The sequence below is a fragment of the Agelaius tricolor genome, unplaced genomic scaffold, assembly GCF_023055355.1.
Source record: "Agelaius tricolor isolate 1412-34295 unplaced genomic scaffold, bAgeTri1.0.p SCAF_29, whole genome shotgun sequence".
NCBI lineage: Eukaryota > Metazoa > Chordata > Aves > Passeriformes > Icteridae > Agelaius > Agelaius tricolor.
Window position 1 is genome coordinate 2,729,627 of NW_027269289.1, and position 24,681 is coordinate 2,754,307.

A 24,681-nucleotide genomic window follows, 5' to 3' on the forward strand; every position below is an offset into this window, starting at 1 on the left:
TCTTTGGGAAGGGGTCAATGGTTTGGGCACAATATGAGCCCTTGATAAAGCCCCTTTTTGCTATTTTTAGCCCAAGTACGGGGTTCTTGGTGGCGTCATCTGGAGAAGGATGATGCGTGGAGCATGTGTGGGGGCATTTCCCAGCCCTCTGGAAAGAGCCAGAGCCACTCCCTCACTCCAGCGACGCTGAACACACAGCTGCTCGCAGAGTGGGAGCCGTGGACTCTCCGGCGTGGGGGCGAGCGGGCGGGCACGGGATGAGCTCTGCAGCCGCAGGGGCGGAGGCTCCGGGAGGCCGCGCAGGTGAGCGGCGCTCGGAGGGGACACAGGGTGCCGGCTCGGTGCGTGACTGTCACACACAGGTGACAGACAGGTGGCAGGGCCGTGTGGGCGCGCGGGTGTGCGGCCGCCCAGGGCGGCACAAGCAGCCGGTCTGTGGGAGCGCAGGCAGCGGTGCGGGGCTGCCCGGTACCCGGTCACGCACACGAGGGCACTCCGGCCGGGTGGGTGCCTAGTCCCGCCTTCCCCGTCCCGTGGGTGCCCAGTGCACCTGCTGCTCGGGGCTCAGTGCCGCGGGTCCCGGCGCACACGGATGCCCGGTGCCGGCGGTTCGGGGGGAGGTGCCGCGGGTCCCGGCGGTTCGGGGGGCGGTGCCGCGGGTCCCGGCTCACACGGATGCCCGGTGCCGGCGGTTCGGGGGCGCGGTACCGCAGGTCCCGGCTCACACAGATGCCCGGTGCCGGCGGTTCGGGGGCGCGGTACCGCAGGTCCCGGCTCACACGGATGCCCGGTGCCGGCGGTTCGGGGGCGCGGCGCCGCGGCTCCCGGCGGTTCGGGGGGCGGTGCCGCGGCTCCCGGCTCACATGGATGCCCGGTGCCGGAGGTTTGGGGGGTGGTGCCGCGGGTCCCGGCGGCTCGGGGCGCGCTCTCTCGGCCGTGCTCTGCCCGGCGGCGCACGGACCCCACGGCGCCCCGCGCGCACGTGCATCCCCTCCACCCCTCCCGTGCCCCTTAAAGGGCCCGCACCGCCCCGCTCGCCGCGCGCTCCGGCCGCGCTCACCGTCGCCCGGTCCCTCCCCTCTTCGGGCGGTGGGTCCGCCCGCGGGGCACCGTGCTCCCCCCCGGCCGGCGTTGGTTCGCTCCGCGGGGCGGGGCGGGGCGGCGGCGCCTCCCCCGACACGGGGCGCCGGTGGGAGCGGGGCGGGGAGCGGAGCGCGGGGGGAGATAAGCGGCGCCGAGCGGCCGGGCGGCGCTGGATGGAGGCTCCCGCCCGCCGGGACGCCCGCCCCAGCCTGGAATGTCCTGGCGAGCCGCCGCCGAGCGGCACCGGCACCAGGACCGGGACCAGGGAGGGGGCGCGGCGGAGAGGTAACGCGCGCGCTTCCCGCCGCCGGCGCGCGCTGAGGGGGGCGCGGGCGGGCGCGCGCCGGGAGGGGCGAGCGCGGCTCCTCCGTGAGGGGCGAGCGGGCCCGGGGCGGCCGCAGGTGGCGGCTCCTGTCACCCCGCAGGGCTCGCCCGCGCCGCCCCGCTCCGCTGTGTGCCCTCGGTGCGCGGGGCTGAGCCGGTGCACAGCGCGCCGGGGAGCGGGACGAGCCCTCCGCGCTGCCCGGCTCTGATTTATGGTCTCATTTCGCAGGGAACGCGCCTCCACTCCTCTCTATTTGTCATTTAAACGCTGCTCCGCTTGAAGGAGGTGCCGTAGGGGATGGGTTTGGGGTCGCGTCCAGCCTCTTAACCGCTTTAAAATGGTTAATCTCAATGTTTTTAACCTGTAAGGTCACTTTTCTCTGCAATTAGAGCGGTGGAAAGTCAGTCCCTAAGGCAGGAGGTGGTGTGTTATGCCTGAGGTCTCTGGCTGTAAAGCATCCTGACATCTTATCTCTGTTATTATTATTTTTATTGCATTAAGCTGCCTACCTTCTTAAAGCCACGCGATTCTTGAATTTTAAATTACTTTCCCTTGCTTTATCTGTCTCTTTGCCAAAAACAAATCTAAGTTATATAGTTCCTGACTTCTAATGGAAGAACTTTCCAGCCGTCTGTCCCATGCTTCCAATACTGATGTTTTTTAAACCAAGAGGGATGTGTGTTTCAGCCGTGACACACTGTCGGGCAGAAAACAGGCAATGTTTATTTTGCTCCCGCCTCGTAACTGTGTAAAGGGTTGGTGAAAGGGTAAATGTGATGGCTTTATGTAGCTTTTTCTTTTTAATTATTATTTTACTGCTTTCCCCAACCGCCTTGCTGCCTCTGGGAAGAAGCAGTCGCGCCGAGCCTGTGGCTGTAAAGCTGTCAGCTCTGAAGGGCTGTTTACTCAGTGAGCTGTATCTTTCACACATGCACCAGAAATACAATTTACCAACCCAAACACCAGCCTCGGTCACCGAGGTTACGGGCAGCGTGGAAGCTTTGCTCCTCTGGGGTTTTATCCTTCGTGGCCCGGCGTTTTCCTTGAACAAAGCAGGTAATCCTGGGGTGCTGGCGCTCCCAGCCGAGCTGTGTGGAGCCCGTTTGCTTTTCTCCTCATCTCCCCCGACTCGGGTGTTTTGACAGTTGCGATTTATGGGATGTACAGCCTGCCCGGAGCTGCTTTAAGGAGAAAAAGTGCTTTTGTGGTAGCGGTTGCTGCGGGCGACGGCCAGCTCCTTCTATATTCCAAAAATTCGCAGTGAACGTTTCCCGGCACAATTTCTTAACGCTTTTCTGTTGAACTTGATATTATTTGCCTTAATTACAGCCAGCATGCTTTTGTTCCACCAAATTAAAGTAGGTGTCGAGAGCATGAGTCAAACACATTGAAACCAAATCCTGCTTTTTCGGAGCAGCTGCAAGCCTATCTTGTGGGGAGGACTTGGTAATGGAGTGATTAAAAAGAAATAAATATTTTTGACCTCTATTCCCCTTTCCATAAGAAGAGGGAAACCTCTGACTGGCTTGGTCTCCATCCCAGAAAATCCTCAGGCTTGTGGGAGACCCATGACTGTTGCTCAAAGCTGTTGAAAGTTGGACTCGCATAGAAGGTGGGATCCTCTGAGTTACCTATCATGTTAAAAGGTGGTTTTTTCTTCCTCCTCAAGGGGTAGGAAGTGAGATGGGAACTGCTGCGGTGTGGAGGGATTAGTAACTCACCCGAGGATGAACGGGATGTGGCTTTGTCGCCTGGATTAATGTGATTTACACCCTTAAGCTGCTCCAAGTGCTCGTAAACGTGCCCGTGTGTGCAAGGTGAAGTGTGGGTGGGCAAGCTCGGGTACACCACGGGAAGTACCTTGCAGGGTTGGTTTTTGCTATCCTTCGTGCAGTCTTGGTGATTTTTCATCTTTTTTCTCTAGGATTTCTCATCCTTTTTCTCTAGTTTTCATCCTTTTTGGCTCCCAAACCCTGTGTTCTTTGCCACCAAACCCTGGCATAGTGGCAGTGGGGTTTGGGCTGGTCCCCCTGTGTGCCCCCTCTGCTGGATCACTGGGCTGCTCTGGTGCTAAAATTCTTGAGTTTTACCCCAAAATTGTGGAGGGGGTGGAAAAAAGCCATGCAAGCAGAGGCCTGACTGCAGGGCAAGTCCCACCAGTGCTTTCATTATCTCAAGGTGTGCTGTAAGCCCATAAACGAGGCTCCTGCTTACTTTGGCTTGCTGGTGTGCCAGAGGAATAAGGCAGCTGTGCTCTGACTTCAGGTGATGTCACTTGAGGATTTTAACTGTCAGAGCTTAAAAATACCCTGGCTTGTTTAAAGACTGCTTCTGCAGATGTGGAAATGGGGAAGCAAAGCAATGGATTGTGAGTGCACAGCCACGTCAGGGTCCAGCATCTCATAAATCCCCCTCTGCCTGTCCCACAGCAGAACTGCTCTGCCTGACGAGGCCTCAGGTGTACCACAACCAGGGCATTAATTGGTGGGTGCTCAGGATGAGGCACTGCCATGAGCTGCAAGACCAACAAAGTCTCAGTGCCAAAAAAACTAATGGGGAAACACGATGATTAAATAGTGTTGTGAATAAAGCTGTTTTCTGATGCGATGGTACAGTCACAGCACTTTCTCCTGTATGGGTGTTGGTGTGACTGGGTGTGTACAGAACCAGCTGCTGTGATTTCAGGTTGTTTGCAGGGCTGGGTGTGAGGAGCTGTGGGTCAGGGGCTGGTCCCTGGCTGTTTGTTTGTGCACATGGCATGAGCTGTGTTGAGAAGGTTCCCTGCAGGTCACAGTTCTGTGTGTAAAAAGGCATTGAGCTTCACCTGGATTTCCCATATCACCCACCAAACCCACTCTTCACACCTGCTCCAAGAGCTCCTTTACCTCCTCTGTTTCTGCCAGTCTTTGAGCCTGTGCTGGAACCTCCTGCTCTGCATCTTCCTCATTCCCATGTCCACAGATGTGACTCTGGGAGGGGTTTCATTGCAGTGCTGTGGTCTTGGCACACAGTCCTATACAAAATGACATGGGAATGTGGTGAACCTGTTGGTGAGCTTCCATGAGGCTTCAAAACTTTTGGTTTAGTACCAGAAGCCCCGAGACTGAGCAGGCTTTGACCCCCAAACCTGCTGGGATTGGGTATCTCAGGTAACGGGTTTTATGGAATCACTTTAATAGGCAACATCTCATTAGTATAAATTAATTGATACTATAAACTTGCCCTTTGTACATAGAGTCAGGTTTTTGTCTCCTGCCTTGCTTGTGAGCTGCTGATTAGTGAGTGGCTCCCTTGAGCTGAGTCCTGCCCCTGCCTCCTCACTGCAGTGGTCTGCTGTCAGTTCTCTGGTTTTTGGTGTTTCAGTGGGCTGGGGAGCTTCAGAGCCGCTTGCTATCTGCAGCTGAGGTGAGACTGAGCTAAAAACCTTGTTTCAAGTGGAACGGGTCAATTTCCTGGAAATTTCCTCCTTAAATGGGAATTTGCAGCTTGCCTTGCAATCCTGAATCTCAAGCTGGTACTTGGGCACCTAACTGTTCTCTGTGCACTATTTTGCTATTTTGACATGTTTTGTTAATTTGGACCTATTTTGTTGTTTAGGCTGGTACTTGGTGGGTTCTCCAGGTATTTTCCTTTTCCTACTCACCTTCTCTCCTGGAGGCCTCCCTGAGCAAACCCTTCTATTGTGTGTCCCCTTGTCCTGCATCATTTGCTCTGGGATAGTGTTTGTCTTTGGCAAAGTCAGCAAAACCCTCTTTGCTGTGTTACTGTGGCTAGTGCGAGGTCTCCAGCTATGCTGGCCCAAGAATTTCTAGACAAGATAGTTTCCTCTGTGTGTGTACATTCACTTTTTTCAGTTGAGTGTTCTTCCAGTAATTTCCTTGGAAGATGGCTCAGTACAGTTTCTGGGCCTGAATGTGTCAGAATTTTCCACTTGTGTTCCCTAGCTCACTTCTCCCTTTCTGCTGGGGAGGATGATTCTCCAGTGACAGCCACCACTTTAGGAGAAATGCTTGTTCAGCCCAATAAGGCATTGAGCCTTGTACATCCAGACCACCTGCCATTTCCATTAAGCCCAGACTCATTCTTTCTGTGTGAGAAATATCTGCTGTCTTTCAACAGGAGGGAAAACAATCATGTAAGGTGGGTTGTTTTCCCATTTTCCATACCTATGAGATGTCTTGGAGCTCTTCTAGCCAGGTGGGATTCTATTTTTTTGTCTTTTTCCCCCCTTTTTTCCCCCTCCCAGCTCCTTGGGCGCAGTTTCACGTTACAGCTCCCTCTGAGGACTCGCTGCTGCAGGAGGTGGCAGGTACATTCCTGCCTCTTCCCTGCTGCGGGAATCCAGCACTGGAGCAGCCGCAGGGGAGTGACTCCAGCTAACCCTTCAACAAAAAAAAAAAGAAGTACCCAAGCCCCAAACTTTCCTGGATCTTGCCCCGCAGTTAGAGTTGCTAAATCTTCCACTTGGATGACTGGGAAGGCCCTGAGGGGCTGGTGGGGGGATGGCCCCTTTTGGCAGCACTGGCTTCCAAATTGGCTTTGCTGTCTCCTCATCCTGTGTGCTCGCTCTGCTGCTCAGCCAAGGGTGGGTGCCTTGCAGAGAGGGAGAGGATCTGGCCAGTTCCCTCCATCTCCTGCCTCTGGAAATGCCCATTTGAACCAGTCCAGCTCACAGAAACAGCATGGAAAAAGGATAAAATAATTCCCTAAAGCTCAGAGTGAGCAAGACCAGCTTGGCTGGGATATTGCCATCAGCTTGGCAGCGGGAGGGAGCTGGGGCAGGGGAGGTGAGCGTGCCAGGGAAGGAGAAGGAGACCATCCCTTTGGCATGGCTCAGCTGAGAGGTGAAACCACACCCTCAGCCTCACCTGTCTCTCTGATCACGTCTGTGATTTATACCCTGGGTTCTGCTGTTTAGCTTTCCCCACAGACTCCAACCGTTGGATCTGATAATGAACCAAGTGGTTGAGTCTTATTTGTTTAATTCAAAGAGCAGTTTAATGCTTCCTTCCTTGCAGTGTATGGAGGCTCTGCCTTGCAGCCCATGGTTTTCTTTACAGTAAACCTATAAAATACCAAGACAAGGACTAAAAGGCTCGAGCTGTGAGCAGCTTGTCACTGAAACAAAGAGGCTGAGCACCACAAATGTACATTTTTGGAGGGGTTCACAGGTGTTTTGTCTCTGCAAAGGTGTATGAGGGTTGTGTTGCCTGTCAAGTATTCCCTGCCAGCTCTCCTTCTGTGTGCTGGTGAGCCCTGGGCATTGTGGGCTGCCAGCTCCAGCCAGAGGGGAGCTCTGGGGAGCTTCTTGGCCCCCCTTAATCTTAGATGAAGAACAGCCAGATCCTGAATGTCTCTGTAATCGCTCTGTGGCATCTGCTGAAGCACCAAAGTACAGACGTGCTGGCCATGTCCAGCCTCCTGGAATTGCTGTTATATTCTGTGTAGCCACCTTCTGTCCAAGTGCAGCCTGCTCTAGCTGGAGATGCTCCTGCAGGGGGATGGGATGGCACCAGGGGGTTTTGTTTCCCAGTCCTCAGTGAGTTAAAGGAACCATTTATGGTTTCTTTCTGGGTAAAAGGCCTCACTCTAAAGAATCTTGCAATAAATTAATCTTTTTTCCATGCCAGTTTGGATGGTAAGGACCCAGGTGACTGTTCTTCTCCTGGGGAGTAAAAACAAGGGAAGGGGACAGTTCATGTGGCCCCTTTTGAAACAGTGATTGTTTGGAGTCGAAATGCCCTGCTTGCTTCCAGACCAATCCACTTGAAGTTACTGTAGACAGGTGGTATGTTTTCAGTTTTTAATGTCTTTTTTCTTTTTTTTTCCTTGCTTGTTGTTAGTGGAGAGCTGATAGATCGGCCCAAATAAGGCCATGAGCAAGGCTGGCCATTTCCAGGAGGATCCACAGACAGTCAGTGCATGACTTGTTGCCTTTATCTCTGAGATCAGGAGATTCCTTTGCAGTGATGGATTAATCCACCCTTGAGTGAATAATATAACTGAGAACAAGTAGGAGCCAGCGCTCCAAACAGATGATTTGTTCAGTACGTGTGTGCCTCCCCTCCCCCTCTGAAAAGCATCTTTCTTCACCGTTTCATTCAGCCTGTTGAAACCTCACAGCAACCTGTGTCTGCAGCAGCCCCCAGCCCGGGCCAGGATGGGGCTGTGCCAGAGGCCTCTGCTCCCAGGTGCAGGAGAAGATAAACCAGGATGGAGAGAAGGTGCCTGTGGGCTGCTGGGGCTGTGATGTCACCTGTCTGCTCTGGCCATGACATCACCTGTCTGCACCTTCTGGCTGTGGGTGAGAGTGTTGGTGCTGGCACCTGCCTGGGGTGAGCTTGCACAGCTCTGGTCTCTCCCTGGCAGTGACTGTACCCCCGGGGTGAGCTTGCACAGCTCTGGTCCCTCCCTGGCAGTGACTGTACCCCTGGGGTGATCTTGCACAGCTCTGGTCCCTCCCTGGCAGTGACTGTACCCCCGGGGTGAGCTTGCACAGCTCTGGTCCCTCCCTGGCAGTGACTGTACCCCTGGGGTGATCTTGCACAGCTCTGGTCTCTCCCCGTCAGTGACTGTACCCCCGGGGTGAGCTTGCACAGCTCTGGTCCCTCCCTGGCAGTGACTGTACCCCTGGGGTGATCCTGCACAGCTCTGGTCTCTCCCTGGCAGTGACTGTACCCCTGGGGTGATCCTGCACAGCTCTGGTCCCTCCCTGGCAGTGACTGTACCCCTGGGGTGATCTTGCACAGCTCTGGTCTCTCCCTGGCAGTGACTGTACCCCCAGGGTGATCCTGCACAGCTCTGGTCCCTCCCTGGCAGTGACTGTACCCCTGGGGTGATCTTGCACAGCTCTGGTCCCTCCCTGGCAGTGACTGTACCCCCAGGGTGATCTTGCACAGCTCTGGTCTCTCCCCGTCAGTGACTGTACCCCCAGGGTGAGCTTGCACAGCTCTGGTCTCTCCCTGGCAGTGACTGTACCCCTGGGGTGATCCTGCACAGCTCTGGTCCCTCCCCGTCAGTGACTGTACCCGGGGGTGATCCTGCACAGCTCTGGTCTCTCCCTGGCAGTGACTGTACCCCCGGGGTGAGCTTGCACAGCTCTGGTCTCTCCCTGGCAGTGACTGTACCCCTGGGGTGATCCTGCACAGCTCTGGTCCCTCCCTGGCAGTGACTGTCCCCAGCGTGAGGCAGCGGGCTCTGCATCCATGAGAAGTTGTGTAAAAGAGCTGGAATATTGGCACTGGGGGAGTGAACTCGCAGGGCACAAGGGGATGGCAGTGGGTGGCTTTGAACAGAAATAAGAAATAAGATATTTAGGAAGATGGTTCTTCAGTTGTGCCAGGGCAGAGCTGTAACTCATCAGCAGAGCCATGGCTCCTGGAGATGCTTGGGGGTGTCCTGGAGCCGGACACCAAGGGCTTCAGTGACACATGGGCAGTCCTTGTTAGCACACCCCCAGCAGGAGACAAGGCTGGAAGGGAGTTGTGCAGCTACAGCAGTGGAATTCATGTAGTGAGATCTGTTATCATCCCTGTGGATACACTGGAATAATTCTTAGGCAGCTCATAAGCTGGGTCTTGTTGCTTTAACATCTTGGAATGCACCAGGAGCATGGTCTGCTCCTGTTGATAGGCTCAAAGAAGGTGTGAGATGCCTGGGGCTCCTCCTGCTCAGGGACCCCCTCAGGCAGTCACAGTCTTACTGAGAAAAGCTTTGATAGCTCAAGGTCAAGTTGGTGGAAGTCCCCAAAGCTTTCCTTGCTTTTCCCCACAAGCTTTCCTTGTCATGAGTGCCAGCAGCCTTGCCTTGATCCCATGCTCTTGGGGTGTGGGATTGGAAGCATTGGTGGCAGCTTTCAGCTGCGTTTTGGAGAGTTTCTGTGCTCTGTGGGGTGAAGATAACATACTTAAAATGGCATTCTCCCTCTGGAGAACGGGCTCTGCTGCTGTTGGCTGTACATAATTTGTGGGAGCTGAGGAGTTTTGCTGTGTAATGTTCCAACTCCATGTAGATTAAATGTATTGCAGAGTCAAAATAAACAATAGCATGTGGTTTTCCTTTGTTCCCCCCCTTCCCCACAATGAGAGTTCACAAAAGTTCTTGAATTAGGGCTCTGCGTGCCATACGCTCAAGCGTAGGCTCAAATTTTCATAAAGCTTGCTAAGGGCTCTTACTGCTGGGGAGCACTTTCTCCTTTGGGATGGCTTTGGAAATCTCTTTGTTTCTCAGGAGCTTTTTCTGAAGGTGTGTTTTAGTGCAGTACTCGGATTCTTGTTGCCTTAAATGCTTTGCAGTGACAATGTATTGCAGCTTGATGGAGATTTGAGACTCCTCTAATAAAATGCAAGAGAAGGAGGAAAACCCCGAGGGTTTTTTGGAACAGAAGATGTTTTCTGTTCCTGCCACTAATCTCTGTTGCAGAATGAAATAGGAATGTATACTTTAAATCTCTGTCAGGGTGTAGAAGGAAGCTGGCAACGGATGTAATCAAAAATGTTATTATCAAAACTCTCTAAGTATGTTGAAATTTCAAACTTAATGATATAATTTTAAATTCAGCTATTCAGACTGAGGCATGGTTTTGGGGTGCAGATTGCACTTCCAAATTGTGCATCAAGATGGACCAGAGAGGAGTTTGGAGCAGACTGTAGGTGGTGGAGTGGTATGGCTGGAGTCTTCAGCCCTGTGATTTCCAGTGACTGGGGTGGCAGCATTAAATTGAGGTGTGGTTTTCTAGATTAAGGACTTTGTGGCTGAGCACTTTAAAAAGGGTCCAGTTTCCAAGTTAGCATTTTTCCTAATTAGTGTGTTTGCCGTGGCTTGTACGTAACCAGCACATGTAGAAAGTGAACGTGTTCAGAGTTTGTCTGAAACGGCTCTGGGCACAGTGAACACAAGGAAGCACACCAGGTCTGATGTGCAGCAACAAAGAATCTACCTAGTGCAAGAGGAGACAGAAAGTTTCCAGCCTCCGACTTGGAATAAGGGAACTGTGAGTAACCTTCACCCTTGTGACCCTTCCGCCTTGAGTGGAGAGGCTGCAGGTTTGGGGATGCAGAAGAAGCTCAAGTCCTTCTCTGAGCCAAAGGTGTGAAGCTGTTTATTTTCACTGGGACAGTGTATATATTGCAGGAGGCAGATGCTCGCCTGCTTAACCCAAGCACTCTCTGCTTATCTGGGCTCTGGCGAGTGTACAAGTGTTGTCCCTTCTAATCCCCCAACATTAAACAGTCCAGGCACCTTTCCCTGGCTGAGCCTGGGACTGCTTTAAAAAACACACAGAGAGAAGCCAACAAGAAAGAAACATTTGCTTTCTTTGCCAAGTTTAAATGAAGACTAATGCCGTTGTGCTGCTTAATCTTGTTTTTCTTGCTATCTGATGGATGCTAACGTGGGATGGAATCAATCCCGGCAGCCGGTTATCTTTGCAGGGCCCCCATGTTGCTGAGCTCGGCATTAAAGTCTCGTGGGGGAGTTGATTTGCTGTGAAGAGTCTGGAAATTTCTTCCTATGTGGTGAAGCTGTGGCTGTGGCATCCATCTTCTTTTGGGAAGGTGTCTCCAGGAATTGCCAGCCTGCTGTTGGACATCCAAACAGAAATCCTGTTCGGCAGAGCGGGATATGTCTGAGCGAGTGAGAACAGGGCACAGTCAGGTGAACCTGGCGGAAATTTCTCCCTGGTCCCTGTGATGAAACTTAACTCCTTTCCTATCAGTCACTCGTGTTTGAACTGGTTCTGCTGGGAACAGCTGCCGTGGCCCCGATTTGCAGGAGGAGGTTTGGGCTCTGACTCACGCCCTGCCACTGTGAGGGTGCTGCCCCGAGTGCCCCAGCCCTGGGCAGGGGTCCCTGCTGCTGGCAGGGCTGAGCTGGCAGCCTGGGCCTGGCTGCAGTGAGTGGAGCAGGAGGGCTGGAGGAGCCAAACCCTCAGGCCAGAGCTTCATGATGACTGCTGCCTCCCTCCCTTGGATCAAGGCTCTCCTTCGCTCTGCTGGCATGAGGAAGGAGGCGGGAAGCTACACCGGTGCTGGGTTGTGCACACCACTGAGCAAAGCCAGCCCAAAGCCTCCCTCTCTTTCCCCCATGTTCCACCACCCCTCTCCTTGCCTGGGAGCCAGGTTGGTTTGTTGTAGCAAACCTGGCCTGACCAACACAATTTTTTCATTTATTTTTCTGCCGAGCTGCTGCTTTTATCTGGGCCTGAGGCAAAGGGGCTCCTTTTGCTAAGCAATATTGTCAGTTGTGTCAGGATTCCTTCCCTCGAGGTGAAGAAGTGCAGAAGCGTGCGTTTGCCGGAGAGCTCGGACTTCAATTTTGAAACCAGGTTTGGTCTTTTGAGCATGGGGGAAGGGAGGGGAGGAGAGCAGTAAAACTGAATTACTGTAAGGCTGGAGGATGGATTGTGTGAAGGCTTGTTTTAATCGGGGGAGGAAAGGCCAGGGTCTTTCCTGCTCTCTCCCTCAGCTGTCCCTGGTTAGCTGGTTTGCTTTTTAATAAGCATTGTTCTGCCTGGAGCCTGGGTCCAGCAGCAGGGAGTGTGGCATTGCCTGTGACAGCGTGTGGACAGCTGTAACAAGGGGGGAAGCAGTGACTTGCAGTGCAGGGCAGCACTTTTGTTTAGAAATCAGAGCCCAGATGGGTCTGTTGCTCCAGTCTGAGCACAGTTCCAGCACGGTGAATTCTGAGGTGCCTAACGACTGTGCTGTAACACAGGCTTGGCTCTCTGCTTCCAGTGCACCTCCCATATCCTGCAGCCATGAGTTCACAGGCTCCTAATTGCCTATGATGTAAGACAGCAGTAGATGAGGTTGCTATAAATTCTGGCTGCAGGTGTGGATTTAATGGCTGTGCTTCCCTTTAAGGGCTCACGGATAGCATGGATCCCTGCAAGTTACAACAGAGCGAGTTGGACTGGGGCTAGCACAGCTAAAAGAACCCATTTGTCTGCGTTTTTTAGAGCTGTTGCTTGCTGGAGGCTACCAAAGGACGAGGTGTCAGTGTTCATCTGGAATTGCCTGGGGAATGAGCTCGCTGTCCTCTAACAGAGCTCAGCCATGGTACCAATTCTTTCCGTCAATGTTCTCTCAGGGCTAAACCACCCAGGTGAGAGAGTGCCACTGGAAGGGGACCTTTAGGCAGCCTGTGTGGACACAAGCACCTTTGTCTGAGAGTATGACAGCTTTTTCTGATGACCAGTACAAGACTATGGTTCTTTTAGTCCTTTCTATTTTTTATTCATGCTGGATTCTGGTTTTAGAAACCATAGACAAATTATAATCATGGGTGATGGTCCTTGACATGCTCAATGCAAGCTTTTTGGAGGGGAACAATCCACCCCCTGAGGCAGTTACTCCAGCTTGCTGTGGTGTGTGCACCTGTAGCTCGGATAATTAGGATGGTGAGTTCCCTAGCTCCCTTGAGAAAAGGGGCATGGCTCACTTGGAGTTTGGTTTTGTATATTTTTCTTCATTTTTTGCACACATTCTTGCAGTCAGGGTTTATTCAACATACCAGGGTGGTGCTTCATGAGTTGGGCTGAGGCCTCACGCTGTTCAAGTGCTAAGTTCCTGTTCTTGGATGTCCATTCCCAGCCCCTCCTTTGGGCTGGTGCTCCAGGACTGCATGGGGAGCTGAAACTACTCCCTCATCCAGGTGAAAACTGAACCTCATTTTTTCTCTGGCTGAGTTTTCAGCTGGATCTGCCAGCAGATCTGACTCACTTGCTGGCCGCAGGATCCCTGCTGCAGATAGGGGAGTGCAAGCCAGGTCCTGAAGGAAGGTGTTGCTGCCCTCCTCGGCAGCAGCCCATCTTTAAATTGGCTGAAAAACTGGTTGCGAAATCTCATTCTTGCTAAAAACCAGAGCTGGAGAAGTAAAGCAGGCGCCTCTCTCCGAGGCTGAGGCCAGCCCTGAGCAAGGAGGGGAGGGGGTGTTGGCCCAAGGACCCTTGGACAGACCTGACTGAAGGCAGCAGAGCTGGCACAGGTGTCCCTTCAGTGCAGTGGCACAGGTGCTGAGCTAAATGTGGGGAAGAAAATGGAAATATGAGGCAAAGTAGTGCTGAAGCGGGAGAGATAAAGAGAGGGGAGATTTGGGGGGGCCTCGAAGAGCAAAGGGTGAGAATTTTGTATGTATTTGGCCTACTGTGATGGAACTGTTAAACTAATGATACCCTTAGCTCCCTTGGGGGCTGAAAGCCCTGATTTAGGCATTTAAGCATAATTGCAGCCCAGCAGAACTATGTATCAGGCTAATGCTCTGTTCCCTGCTTCCCCGAGGCCAGAGGAGGCAGGAGCCATTCCCACTTCATTAGTGTGGCAGCAGGGGGACTGTCTCAGCTCTTTTGCTGAAGTTAATAATAAAATTAAACTAATTGTTATGCCTGTTTGTGGAGAAGAAAGTGTGGCTTCTGGGATGATTTATTTATTTTTCTCCTGATGCCTGTCTTGCTGTGACCGGTGTTGGAATGGCAGGATGGGAGCCCCAGCTCTCCCCCCTGGGAGCACAGATGTGTTTCAGGAGCAGAGTCGTGACTTGGGAGTGTTTTCATCTGTGTGTGCTGAGGCACAGTACACAAACTGTTAAATTTCCTCCCCTCAGCTCCCAGATCCATTCCTCCAGTCCATGCCAAAGCATGCGTTCTTCTATCAAGACCATATGTACGCCAGGACCAAGGTTCTAAAGTCAAGGTGTTTTTGAAATATTGGAGTGCAAATTAAGTATCTGAGTAATCTTAACTGTCTTCTTAAAAAAAAAAAAATTCTCTATCAGCCTCACGTATAACTCAAAAGATTAATGGAAGGCTAAACTTTGATCCAAGTCCAACTGCTGATACCAACCATGAGACTTTCCAGGCCTGAAATCAAAATAGAAAAATCTAAAAAATACCTCCTTCTGCATCTTTGAGGCACACAGCCTCTTGGCCGTGGTTTGGGCTAATACTGCTATTCTTCCTCAGTTTTGCTTAACCTTTTCTTGTGTCACCTTTGTCCTGTGCCACTGGACCTTACCTAGAGCATTTTGAGTAAATTAATGATGATATTTAGGGCATTTGATAGCTTGGTAGGAAACACATCTGCCTGATTATTGAGAAAGACCAGCAGGCTGTGGGATCCCCTGTCCCCTCTGGGGCTCAGTCGCTGTCTCGTTTGCTCAGCACTGTTTGTTTTTCCTGCCATCTGCCACCCGAGCAAACACTTGCTCTGTATTTTGACAAAAATATCAACTTTCAGGTCTTTAAGGTCCCTTCCAATTCAAGCCATTCTGTGAACCAGTGATGTGTCATTAGAAATTCCTGCACAATTGATAAGGGACTTTAGCCCCAGAATTGTTCTTTGGATTCATCACTGATTCGTGGGGGTTAAATGGTGTGAAGCAAGAAAAAAGCCCCATGCAAGGCTGCTTATAAAAAGATATGTTACCTAAAATTGAATCCTTAGGTGGGAATTGGCATAGGAAGCACTTGGATCTGGCCTAGCACTGGTGAGTGTGGGTGCCAGGCATGGGTATGGGCAGAAATAAATGTGGAGGCATTACTGAAATCCAAGCTGAGGATTGCAAAGTTTGAGCAACTGTAATTTCTCTCCTTTATTCAGGAGATCCTTATCCTTCTGATAAGGATCTGGAGGGTGCACTTTCATTTGTTTAAAATGCAATAAATAAATATGAACAGAACATCAAAGGATGCTTTTTCTTGTAATTTTTGACTGCCTCTCCTCTCAGTGTTTCTGTGGATCCCTCGGCATCCGTTTCATTGTGTTTGACCCGTTTGTGTCTCTCACGCTTGGTTTATAGGGTTACTGTCAGCAAACTGATTTTTCTGGGGTTTTCCCTTTCACATGTTTTTTTTGGGCATTAAGAAAATCCCAGGCGTATGGGACTGTTCGGCAGAGTTCTGTGTGTTTCCTAAAAGCACATGGAAAATCCCTTTGAAGAATGTAATTTTATTGCTTACACTCACAAAATCCTCTCTTTGGTGATGCCATAATTCCAACATAAATGCTTAATTACAGTATTTTTTCACAAAATCCCCAACCCTTCTGTAGCTGCCTGGCTCCTTATCTCCAGTACTCGGCTTCCTGTGATTTAGTAGCGCACAAACTGCAGCTCCAGTGCTCGAGGTGGAGAAGGGTAAAACGGGAGCCCTTGAATGTTTTCTGCCCAAGCTGTGATTACAGCCCGGCGTTTCCCGGTGCTCGAGCCTTCTCTTCGGAGTGTAATTAGGAACACATTGATTCTTATTGCAGCTGGCAGCTGCTCGCTATTGCCTTTTTCAGCTTCTGACCCCCATAGTCCCGCTGACCTTTCCTGGGGTTAGTCGTAGGCCCTTTTCATTGTGATGGGCTCGAAGTGGCTCATGTGGAGTTGATTATTTCCTTGCTTGTCTGGCCTTTTTGGTGCCATAACTCCAAGTCACTTCCATTTTTTTCCCCTGCTTTTGGCTGACCACAGTGAAAGGAAATGCTTTTGCTGGCGACAGGATCGGTTTGCACGCTTGACTGACTCGATTGAGATCCTGAAAGGGGGGGAGGGGGAGGGTAATGAACACTGTAGGTGCTGCATTTGCTTTTTAAAGGTTGATGTTAATGATTGAGTGGTCATTAGGCATTCATAAAAATGAGGCTTCGCCCGGCTCCGTTGCCTTTTGGCGCTCGGAGCCGCGCGGGTTGGCATTAGGGGCGCGTCTGTCGCATCCCGCGGGCAGCGGTGGCTTCGGGAGCAGCGCGGTGGGTGCGGAGCGCTCCGCTGTCACCTGTACTGTCACCTGCGTGGTACCGCCGGGCTGTCCCATCCCCAGAGCGCTCCGCTGTCACCTGTACTGTCACCTGCGTGGTACCGCCGGGCTGTCCCATCCCCAGAGCGCTCCGCTGTCCCCTGTACTGTCACCTGCGTGGTACCGCCGGGCTGTCCCATCCCCAGAGCGCTCCGCTGTCCCCTGTACTGTCACCTGCGTGGTACCGCCGGGCTCTCCCATCCCCAGAGCGCTCCGCTGTCACCTGTACGGCACCACCGGGCTGTCCCAGCCCCGTCACCTGCGCGGTACTGCCGGGCTGTCCCGGCCCCGCAGCGCTCCGCTGTCACCTATGTGGTACGCCGGGCTGTCCCGGCCCTGTCACCTGTGCAGCATCACCGGGCTGTCCCATCCCCGTCACCTGTGCAGCATCACCAGGCTGTCCCAGCCCCGTCACCTGTGCAGCACCACCGGGCTGTCCCAACCCTGTCACCTGAGCAGCATCTCCGGGCTGTCCCGGCCCCGCAGCGCCGGGAATAACCCGGGCAGGTTCGGGAGTGAAGCCGCGGGCAGGCTGCCGGTGGCTGCCGGGCTGGAGCCCGCTCCTCCCAGCCCCGAAAGCTAATGAAGTCTATGTGCCAGCTGTTACACTCATTTTGCCAGACCCCAGGAGGACAGCATGAAGACAGTCAGTGATCAAAGGCTCTGGAGATCACTGAGGAGCCGAGCGGCAGGAATGTCTGATTGCTTTCTCTTGGAATGCCACAGGCTTCAATACCTCCTTTTTTTCTTTTTTTTCTTTTTTTTTTTTTTTAAGGTGTCTTGGTGTGAGATTTAATGATCTAACTCAGCTTGCTCACGCTGAAGCCAGAGTATTTTACTTAATTCAAGGGGATTCATTTGCTCTAAATTTAGGTGGTTTGAAAATTCTTGGGGTTTGTTGTACTGATAGCAAGTTAAAATGAAATTTTTCTTGGTAATTCTAATAAATGACCTACGGGGGGAAAAAACCCCAATTTGTTGAGCTTTGGGTGTTAAATCACATATGGCATTATAAAGTGAGGTGGGATAAATCAATTGTGAGTTGACGCTGTTTAGGAAAAATGAGAAATCTGTGTATCCAAAGCTGGTACACTGCAGAGGGCTGTCACAGTGCAGCTGCTGGGCAGAGCCGTCCCCGAGGCTCAGTCACTTTTTCCTTGGGCTTCTTAGCAAAGGCTGTCAGCTCCTGGAGGCGGAGTGGGCAACCTGAATAACTCCCTCTGTTCCCGAGCGTGCTGTTTCCTTCCTCCTCCTCCTTCTGCTCTACCCAACATTTATAGGAACGTTTGGGTAGTGCAGAAACCCTTCCTCATTTAGCTGTTCTTCGTGGAACAGCTCACTGAAGGTTGGGAGAGTGTTGGAGTGGGGAGTGATGGAGCGGGAGTTCATCAACACATCGAGGTGGGGTGGTGGCTGTTTGGAAGGGAGGTCCTGGTGGTGTTCTGCCAGCTGGTCTGAGATGGCAGGAAGATGATTCAGGGAGCTAAACCAAAAGGGGGATGAGATAATGCTCTTTTCATAGTGACTCTGGCCTCAACTGCAAGGGTGGAGAGGAGTTCACGGTCCAGTAAATAAGTGGGGCAGGATCTCAGCTGTGTTTGGAAAGACACAGGAGCTTGGCACCATGGGAATGCATGGCAAACAGCATTTTGTCATCTTCTAGAGTGTGAAACCTTATTTGGGGGCAAGCTTGGGTAGGAGTGAGTTAATTTGGAGGTGAGGGTTAAGTTACAGTGTCAGGACAGGCCTGTGAGGCATTGAAGACCACTGGTTTATGGAGAAGCAGTGACAAACATGAAGCTTTGGGAAGGGACAGGAGGGTCACTGCCAGGGCTGCAGAAATCCTGGCTGCTCTGGTGCCTGTGCCTCCCCATCCTGGCTCAGTAGGGTGCTTCAGTGAGCCCACGGGTTGCTCTCTGGTCCAGGGTGACCCATGTCCATCCTGGTGAGGTCTCCAGGCCATGCCAGCTGTGTGCCAGGCTGATGTGGTGTTCTGGTGTTGGGGACAGCCCTGCTCCCATGCTGGGAAAACACTGTTGAACTGTGCCTTCCCCTGTGTTTGCAGTTAGAGGTGATGGTTTATCTTCTTGCCTGTGCACAGCATTCCAGAGGTTGTGGGGCTGAAGCTGGGAGCTGCTGGACTCCTGTGCCCACAGCTCCGTGCTGAGGGGTTCATTTCATAAAGGGTCTGTGACAAACGAGGCACACAGCTAGAGTTGTGTCATGTGCAGAAATACTTCATCTTACTAATTATGTCCAGAAGTAGCAGGCACACGTTTCTGGGTGCCCCTGTGTGTGCAGCATGCTTCCCAGGGGCAGGCATCCATTGGAATGGTCGGGATGACCCCTCCCCCTGACACAAATCTCTTATCTTCCTTGTTTCCCTTGATCCATGAGCAATAACATACTTCAGAGCTGACAAGGAGGTCAAGTGCTGCATGAAGATAACTGGAGGATGACTTTAGGTGAAGAGGTCTGGGTGGAAGTAGGAGAAATGTGGCCTTTGCCATGCTGTGTCTTTCTGCTGGGCTGGAGAAATGGCCAGTGAAAGTGAAACGTACATTTTCCATGAAAACCATGTCTGTCTCAATTCAACCTTGAATATTACTTACATGAGTAACTCCTCTTTTAGTTTAAAATGCTTAGACAGTGACACCTCTTACTTCAAAATAATTTTGACTATTTGATCCACAAGTGATGGAGGTACATCCTTCCAATCTAGGAATAGTGAACAGAGTTGTTCTGAGCAGAGCTCATCTTGGAGTCTAGGGCACTAAAATAGAGTTACACCAAAAGATGCTCCTCTTTCAGATACCAAAAGGACCCCAGTGACTCAATAATTAATACAGTATTAAAGAGGCAGAGTTTCTCCATGGGATTTCTAAAGACCAAAAACTACGAGCTGTGGTCTTGCCCTCTTCTTTGTTTTTAACAAGGGGCTTCTGTAGTGTCACCATCTGCAGAAGAAAAAGAAAGAAGCATTTTTGGGTTCTGTTCTGTTGCTGGGTCTTATCTTCCCCTGTGTTCCCAGATCTACCAGTGAGCAAGATGTTTCTGCCATCCCTTCAGAAGCAGATGTTGAGAAGCTTCATTCAGGTGCCCGAGTATTGATGCTGAACAGTCCTACTCCAGTTAAAGACAATATTTTTCCTTTTTTTCCCCCCAGTCAGAGAACTTTGGTCTTTGTGGCTCGCTCTGTGTACTCACTGCTTTGCAGTTGATCTTACCACTCCACAAGCCTGCGAAAGCCAAACTGGTAGGTCAAAAGAGGAGTAGCTGTTGACACTGGCAGTGAGGAACATGTAAGGAGAAAGATAAACAGAGGGAAATCAGAGCCTGGATAAAGTAGATCTCCAAAGATAAAGTTTAGTTAAAGATAATGAGCTGGCCTTGTTTAAAAAGACAGCTGCAAAATAACCCAGTAGCTCCATGTGCTGGGGTTAAAGTTGACCCAGAATATACGTTTCATTGCTTTTGATAAATAAATAGTGGAGGGAAGATTTGGCAAAAAGCAACATTGCCCCCAGCCCTCTTCAGCAAAGTGTTTGATGTTAACAAGTTCTCTGGGTGTTTACTTTGTCCTCTGTGTGCGCTGGTGGAGCGGTGCTCCTGCCCTTGAACCGAGGGAGAATTCAAATAAACCAACCCCTTCGGCACAGCTGGGCTCTTCTGCCATCTGTGGCTTCCCAGAACAGCCCCGGCTCGCCTTGGGAGCCAGCCTGAGCCACGGTATCGCTGGGTCTTCCCAACAGCTGAAATAAATTTGGCGGATCAGATAAAACTGCCCAGAAACGGGAGCAGAACTCGACGGTGTTTCTTGCTGCCCTCTCAAGCTGTCAGTGTAACCGAGAGTGCAGTTTGTGGGCAAACAGCTCCATAAAATCCAGAGTGATTATTTAATTATGATTGGAGGCTTTTTCTGATGCTTCATTTGCACGTATACTTTACAGTGATGCTGTGATGATAAAACATGGTTATTTTAAAATAAACCACAGGAATAATTTTGCTGTTGATATCTGGATGCAGCTTCTTGGAAAGCAACCGGCTCTATGAACACTCAATAAACTGGGACTTATTCCTAACAAGCATGTGTATTGCTGCACTTGTTTCTGTGCTGAAGTAAAACTCCCAGTTATTGTGTGTGTGTTGGATACATGTTTATATACACAGCTGATAGATGAGATGTTTAAAGTCTATGTTGAGTGTTATCAGCAGTGGAATTGTATGGCCGGGCTGATAAATGAAGTAACTGTGCTAAATGAGCTCAGATCTTATCCATCATAGCATTACGCAAGGCCACTTGGACATTTACATGAATGACAGCTGTGGATTTATTGTTTTCTTGGAGAAACCAGTGTTTGATTGAGACTCAAAGTGTCAGAAACACCATTCCTGAGACTCACCTCGGGCAAGTTCTGTTGCTGGTTCCATGATTTAGTTTTTGTCTTGCTGGTTTAACAATTTATTATAGAGTCATGTAGGTTGGAAAAGACCTCTGGAATCATATTTTGTTTGTGTTTTGCTAGTTTAATGATGTAGTTTTTATTTTTGATGATGAAAGTGAGATCTCACATAGCTGAATGGTTGAGTGTGATCTGGCCAAGGAAAGGACTGCTCTCTCTAGAAGCAGCTATAGAGATAAAAGTGGATATAATGCATGCCACAAAAGGATATAGGAGAAAGCACCATTTTTTTGGGAATATAAATGAGAACAAGACTAATATTGGTGTTTTTGCATTGCTATGGTTTGCCTGTAAAGCCCAGCAGAAGGAGCCAGCAGATGACAGGTCTCAGTGAGCAGGTTTACAGCAATTGAGAGCGGTAGCGGCATCGTGGCAGTAGATTCATAGAAACTTGTAAAACAAGTGCGGCCTGATGATAGATGGTCAAATGATTATTGTTTGCAAACAATATTATCTCCAATAGATAAGCTGTTTACTTTGGACTCCAGCTCCTCTGGGTGGAACGGAGTCTAATTTATCAAGGCAGAGCGGTTCAATGCGGATGCCTCATGCCCCAGCTGTGGAAAAACTCTTACATTAAGAATAGGACTTGGAACCACAGTGAAGTTCAGCTCTAACTCACTTTTACAGATGGTTTCTATATTGCAAAGAATATTAGCTGTTTCCTGGTTGTGCTTTTTTTTTTTTTTTCTTTAAACCCCAAACACTTTGTTGTAAGAGAGTTAAAAGACAAACTCCTGAAACTCACAGTAGACATGTGCCTGTTTGTTTTGTAGCTGTTTCCGTGCCTCATCTTAGTCTGGAGCTTTGGGCTTTCAATTTGGATAATCTGGCGCTATGCATCCAGCCCCTGGGCGCTTCCAGGCACTGCTCCTCATCGCTGCCACCAGCCTTGTCACTGTCACCAGCACAGGTAAGGCCTCCCCCAAGCTGGGGACTTGGAGGTTTTGGGGTTGAGCTCAAACTTCGGAACAAACAACGCTTGGGGAGTGCATTTCAAAGTGGCCAACTTTACTGGATATTGTCAATAAGCTGCTTTTAAGGAAGCATGGAGCACTGAAATACAGCCTTACACTCAATATGACTTTGCTTGTAAAAACTTGGCTCAGGACAAGCGCCAGAACATGGAAGACTCTGGGATACGTGGGTTTGTTCCTTGGGATCTCCATGGATTCAGCTGGACGCCGGTTCTGCTGCATGCAGTGCATCTTGTGTTCCCAGGGGTTGGGAGGGGTTTGGATTTTCAGGGGGAGAGGGGAATCAGCCCTTTGAAATCCGAAAGCTGATGCGTGGCTGTAGTTGGAACAGCTCTGGTGTTAAAAAAAAGAAGAGGCATGGTTTTAATTGACACATCTGCTCTGTGTAGTCAGCTTGTCTTAACGTAACCACACAAAAAAGAAGCTTTTACTACTTTTAGCACTTCATAGCCAATCGTTATGAGCAAATGGGATAAATTTTATTTTTCAAGCAGTCATAGGAGATAAATTCCAGCTGCAGGGTCACTGCTACCAATTTTGCCTTTTACGCAAAGTGCAGTGTTGGTGTCAGAAGTGAGGGCAGGGGCGAAGACGAAAGTAGCAGTATGATTTCATAGCAATTGGTGGCAAGCAAACTGAAAGGTCAGTGCTTCCCTCTTATCCCTGGAAATTCAAACTGAACTAATAGGAAAAACAGTTTTCTAATTAAAAGCTAAAAATGGACATCTGGAGTCCTGCGAAATGCTTGGATACCATTTTTATGGATTTCATCTTTTTTTGTTAAGTGAAGCCACACTTTAATTTCCATTTTTATTTTATGTTTATGCAGATAGTTTATGGTTCAGTTAAAAATGTGCAGTCTCTCATCTGAAACTCATAACCAGAGCTGGGATGGACTGACTTGAGAAGAAAAGCATGAACCCAGGGCCCCACCTATAAGAAAACTGTCTCTGACTTGGATGTCATTTAATATCATCTTGACCCGTAGTATCTGGAATTCCTTAGATCCTTTACAAAATAGAAGCTGTTTTTCCCTGCCAATGTGTCTATTTTTAATTTAGTTTTTTCTCCTAATTTCTATTACTAACCAATTAAATATTACTGGTGTTAATTGCCTTTTGCTTGCTTCCTTCATGCAAAATCTTTAGTGGAGAATTCAATAGAAAGCAAATGGAAATACTTCCCAGTGTTTCATTGGCCAGGATAGGAAAAAATCCCTTCCAACAAGCAGGAATTTTCTTTTGGCAAATAAATGGATTCTCATAACCAAGTTCTGTGGAATTGAACCTTTTATTTATTAGCAGCTCTTCCTGTTTCTGTTCATCTTTACTCAGTAAAGATAATGGATGCCCAATTCATCATCCTTGTCCTGATGAAGTCCATGTATTTGGAATTAGCAAGAGCCTTTGCTGTTCGTCCAGCTTTTTTTTATCCGGCTATTTTTAATTAGTTCTGCAGACTCGGAGACGGTTCTGTGTAAATACCTGGCAGGCTCCTGCCATTTCTAGCATTTTACAAGTCACGTCCAGGCCTGCTTCATATGGGACAGATCAGCTACAGCTGCGTGTTCCTGTGCTCCATCTCTTCAGGTGACAGCTGCTGTTTTCCTCTGGATAAATCCAGTGGGATTGCAATTTTTGCTGGCCCTGGCAAGCGTGACGCCTGTGCCTTGTGCACACTTGGGAATGTACCTCCCCCTTACTGCACCTACCTCCATTTAATTGTTGTTACCCCCTTTGTGGGGTTTGAATCTTGACGTTTTCCCAGCGTTTGAGAGCGAGCAGGAATCTCTCCTGAGTTCCTCTTGCCAAGGAAAAGGCAACACTTGCTTGAGTATGCAACTCAGAGTTTAGAGTCCCTTCATATGGTGAGTCTTTCCTTCCAGTCAACACATTGTTAACCTTATCACCTGTGTCCATGCAAAATTCTGGTCTCTAACTCAATATATTATGTTTCTCCTTTTAGATATAACTCCCCATTTTATTTCTGAGCCCTCATCTACTGTCCAGAAGTCTGGTGAGCCCGTCCAACTCCGCTGCTCTGCCGAGCCCTCCACAGCTCGCATTTCCTGGCTGTTTAATGGGGAGCCTCTGAACAGCAGGGTGGGAGAGGTGGAGGTGCAGGCAGGATCTTTGACAATCGTGTCCCTGAGCCCGGCGGCGTGCGGGCGCTATCAGTGCGTGGCGAGCAGCGGCGTGGGCGCCGTGCTGAGCCGGCCGGCCACCGTGTCCATGGGCAGTAAGTTCATCTGCATTCCTGTTCTTTGCTCCTTGCCAATTCTCAGATGGCTTGTATGCTTGTATGGTTTGTTCTTTGACTTTTAGAAAATGCCCAGATCAAAATGTTCTGGGACAATATGATGGACTGTACACTTCTTGCCTTTTTTTTTAATTACATCATCTGAGACCTGTCAGGTGATGCAGCCCTGGAGCAGATTCCTCAGAAGCTTGTGGATCCCCATCCTTGGAGGCTTTTAAAGCCTCAGCTACACCAAACCATACCTGATGGCTTCAGTGTTGGTGTCAGCCTCATTTCGAGTTGAAGGACCCCAAGGGTCTCCTTCAGCAAACACAAATGTTACTCAATGAAATAATATTAATTTCCATGAATTGGCCTTAAAAGACAAGATTCCCAAATGCTTCCCTTCACAAAGGATGTTGAAGGAGCAGCTGAGCTACCACACCATTGTAGAAGTGTGCTTGAGAGTTGAGAAATATGTGGGAATTGTTGCCTGGGAAATAAGTGGGAGCTGCAGATTTTCATTTTCATTTGATTTGATCAAACCAGTGTTGATGTTCTTCAGGTGGGGGACAGTCTTCTCACCTCTTAGGGACAGCTTCCCTTCTCTTAGTTGCACTGGTTCTTCTGATCAGACTTTGCCTTGTTTCTTGATCTGTAAATTGTGTGACCTCCAGGGATTTGGAAAAGGGAGGACAATGTCTTCCACATGGAAAGGACAGTGCAGTGCAGTGCTGAGATTGGGAGTACAATATTCCTGCATGAGCATGGTTTGTCTGCCTGGGATATGTGGGCTGTCTGAATCAGGTCTTTGTCAAGCAG

The 24,681-nt window shown here is 50.1% G+C and overlaps 1 protein-coding gene across 2 annotated transcripts in view; it reads left to right on the forward strand.

Annotated features, from left to right (window-relative positions):
- The first annotated feature begins 175 nt into the window (after positions 1–175).
- Positions 176–24,681, forward strand: part of CDON (cell adhesion associated, oncogene regulated) — a 58,413-nt gene continuing 33,907 nt past the window's right edge. Inside the window, exons 1-3 of one of the 2 annotated variants that reach the window (XM_071449539.1) lie at positions 176–303; positions 21,421–21,557; positions 23,587–23,859. In XM_071449539.1, the coding sequence (XP_071305640.1) occupies positions 21,482–21,557; positions 23,587–23,859 (349 nt within the window). In that variant the 5' untranslated portion in view covers positions 176–303; positions 21,421–21,481. Of the gene's footprint in view, positions 304–1,173; positions 1,369–21,420; positions 21,558–23,586; positions 23,860–24,681 lie in introns of those variants that run through there. The other variant, XM_071449538.1, reaches the window with a different exon arrangement.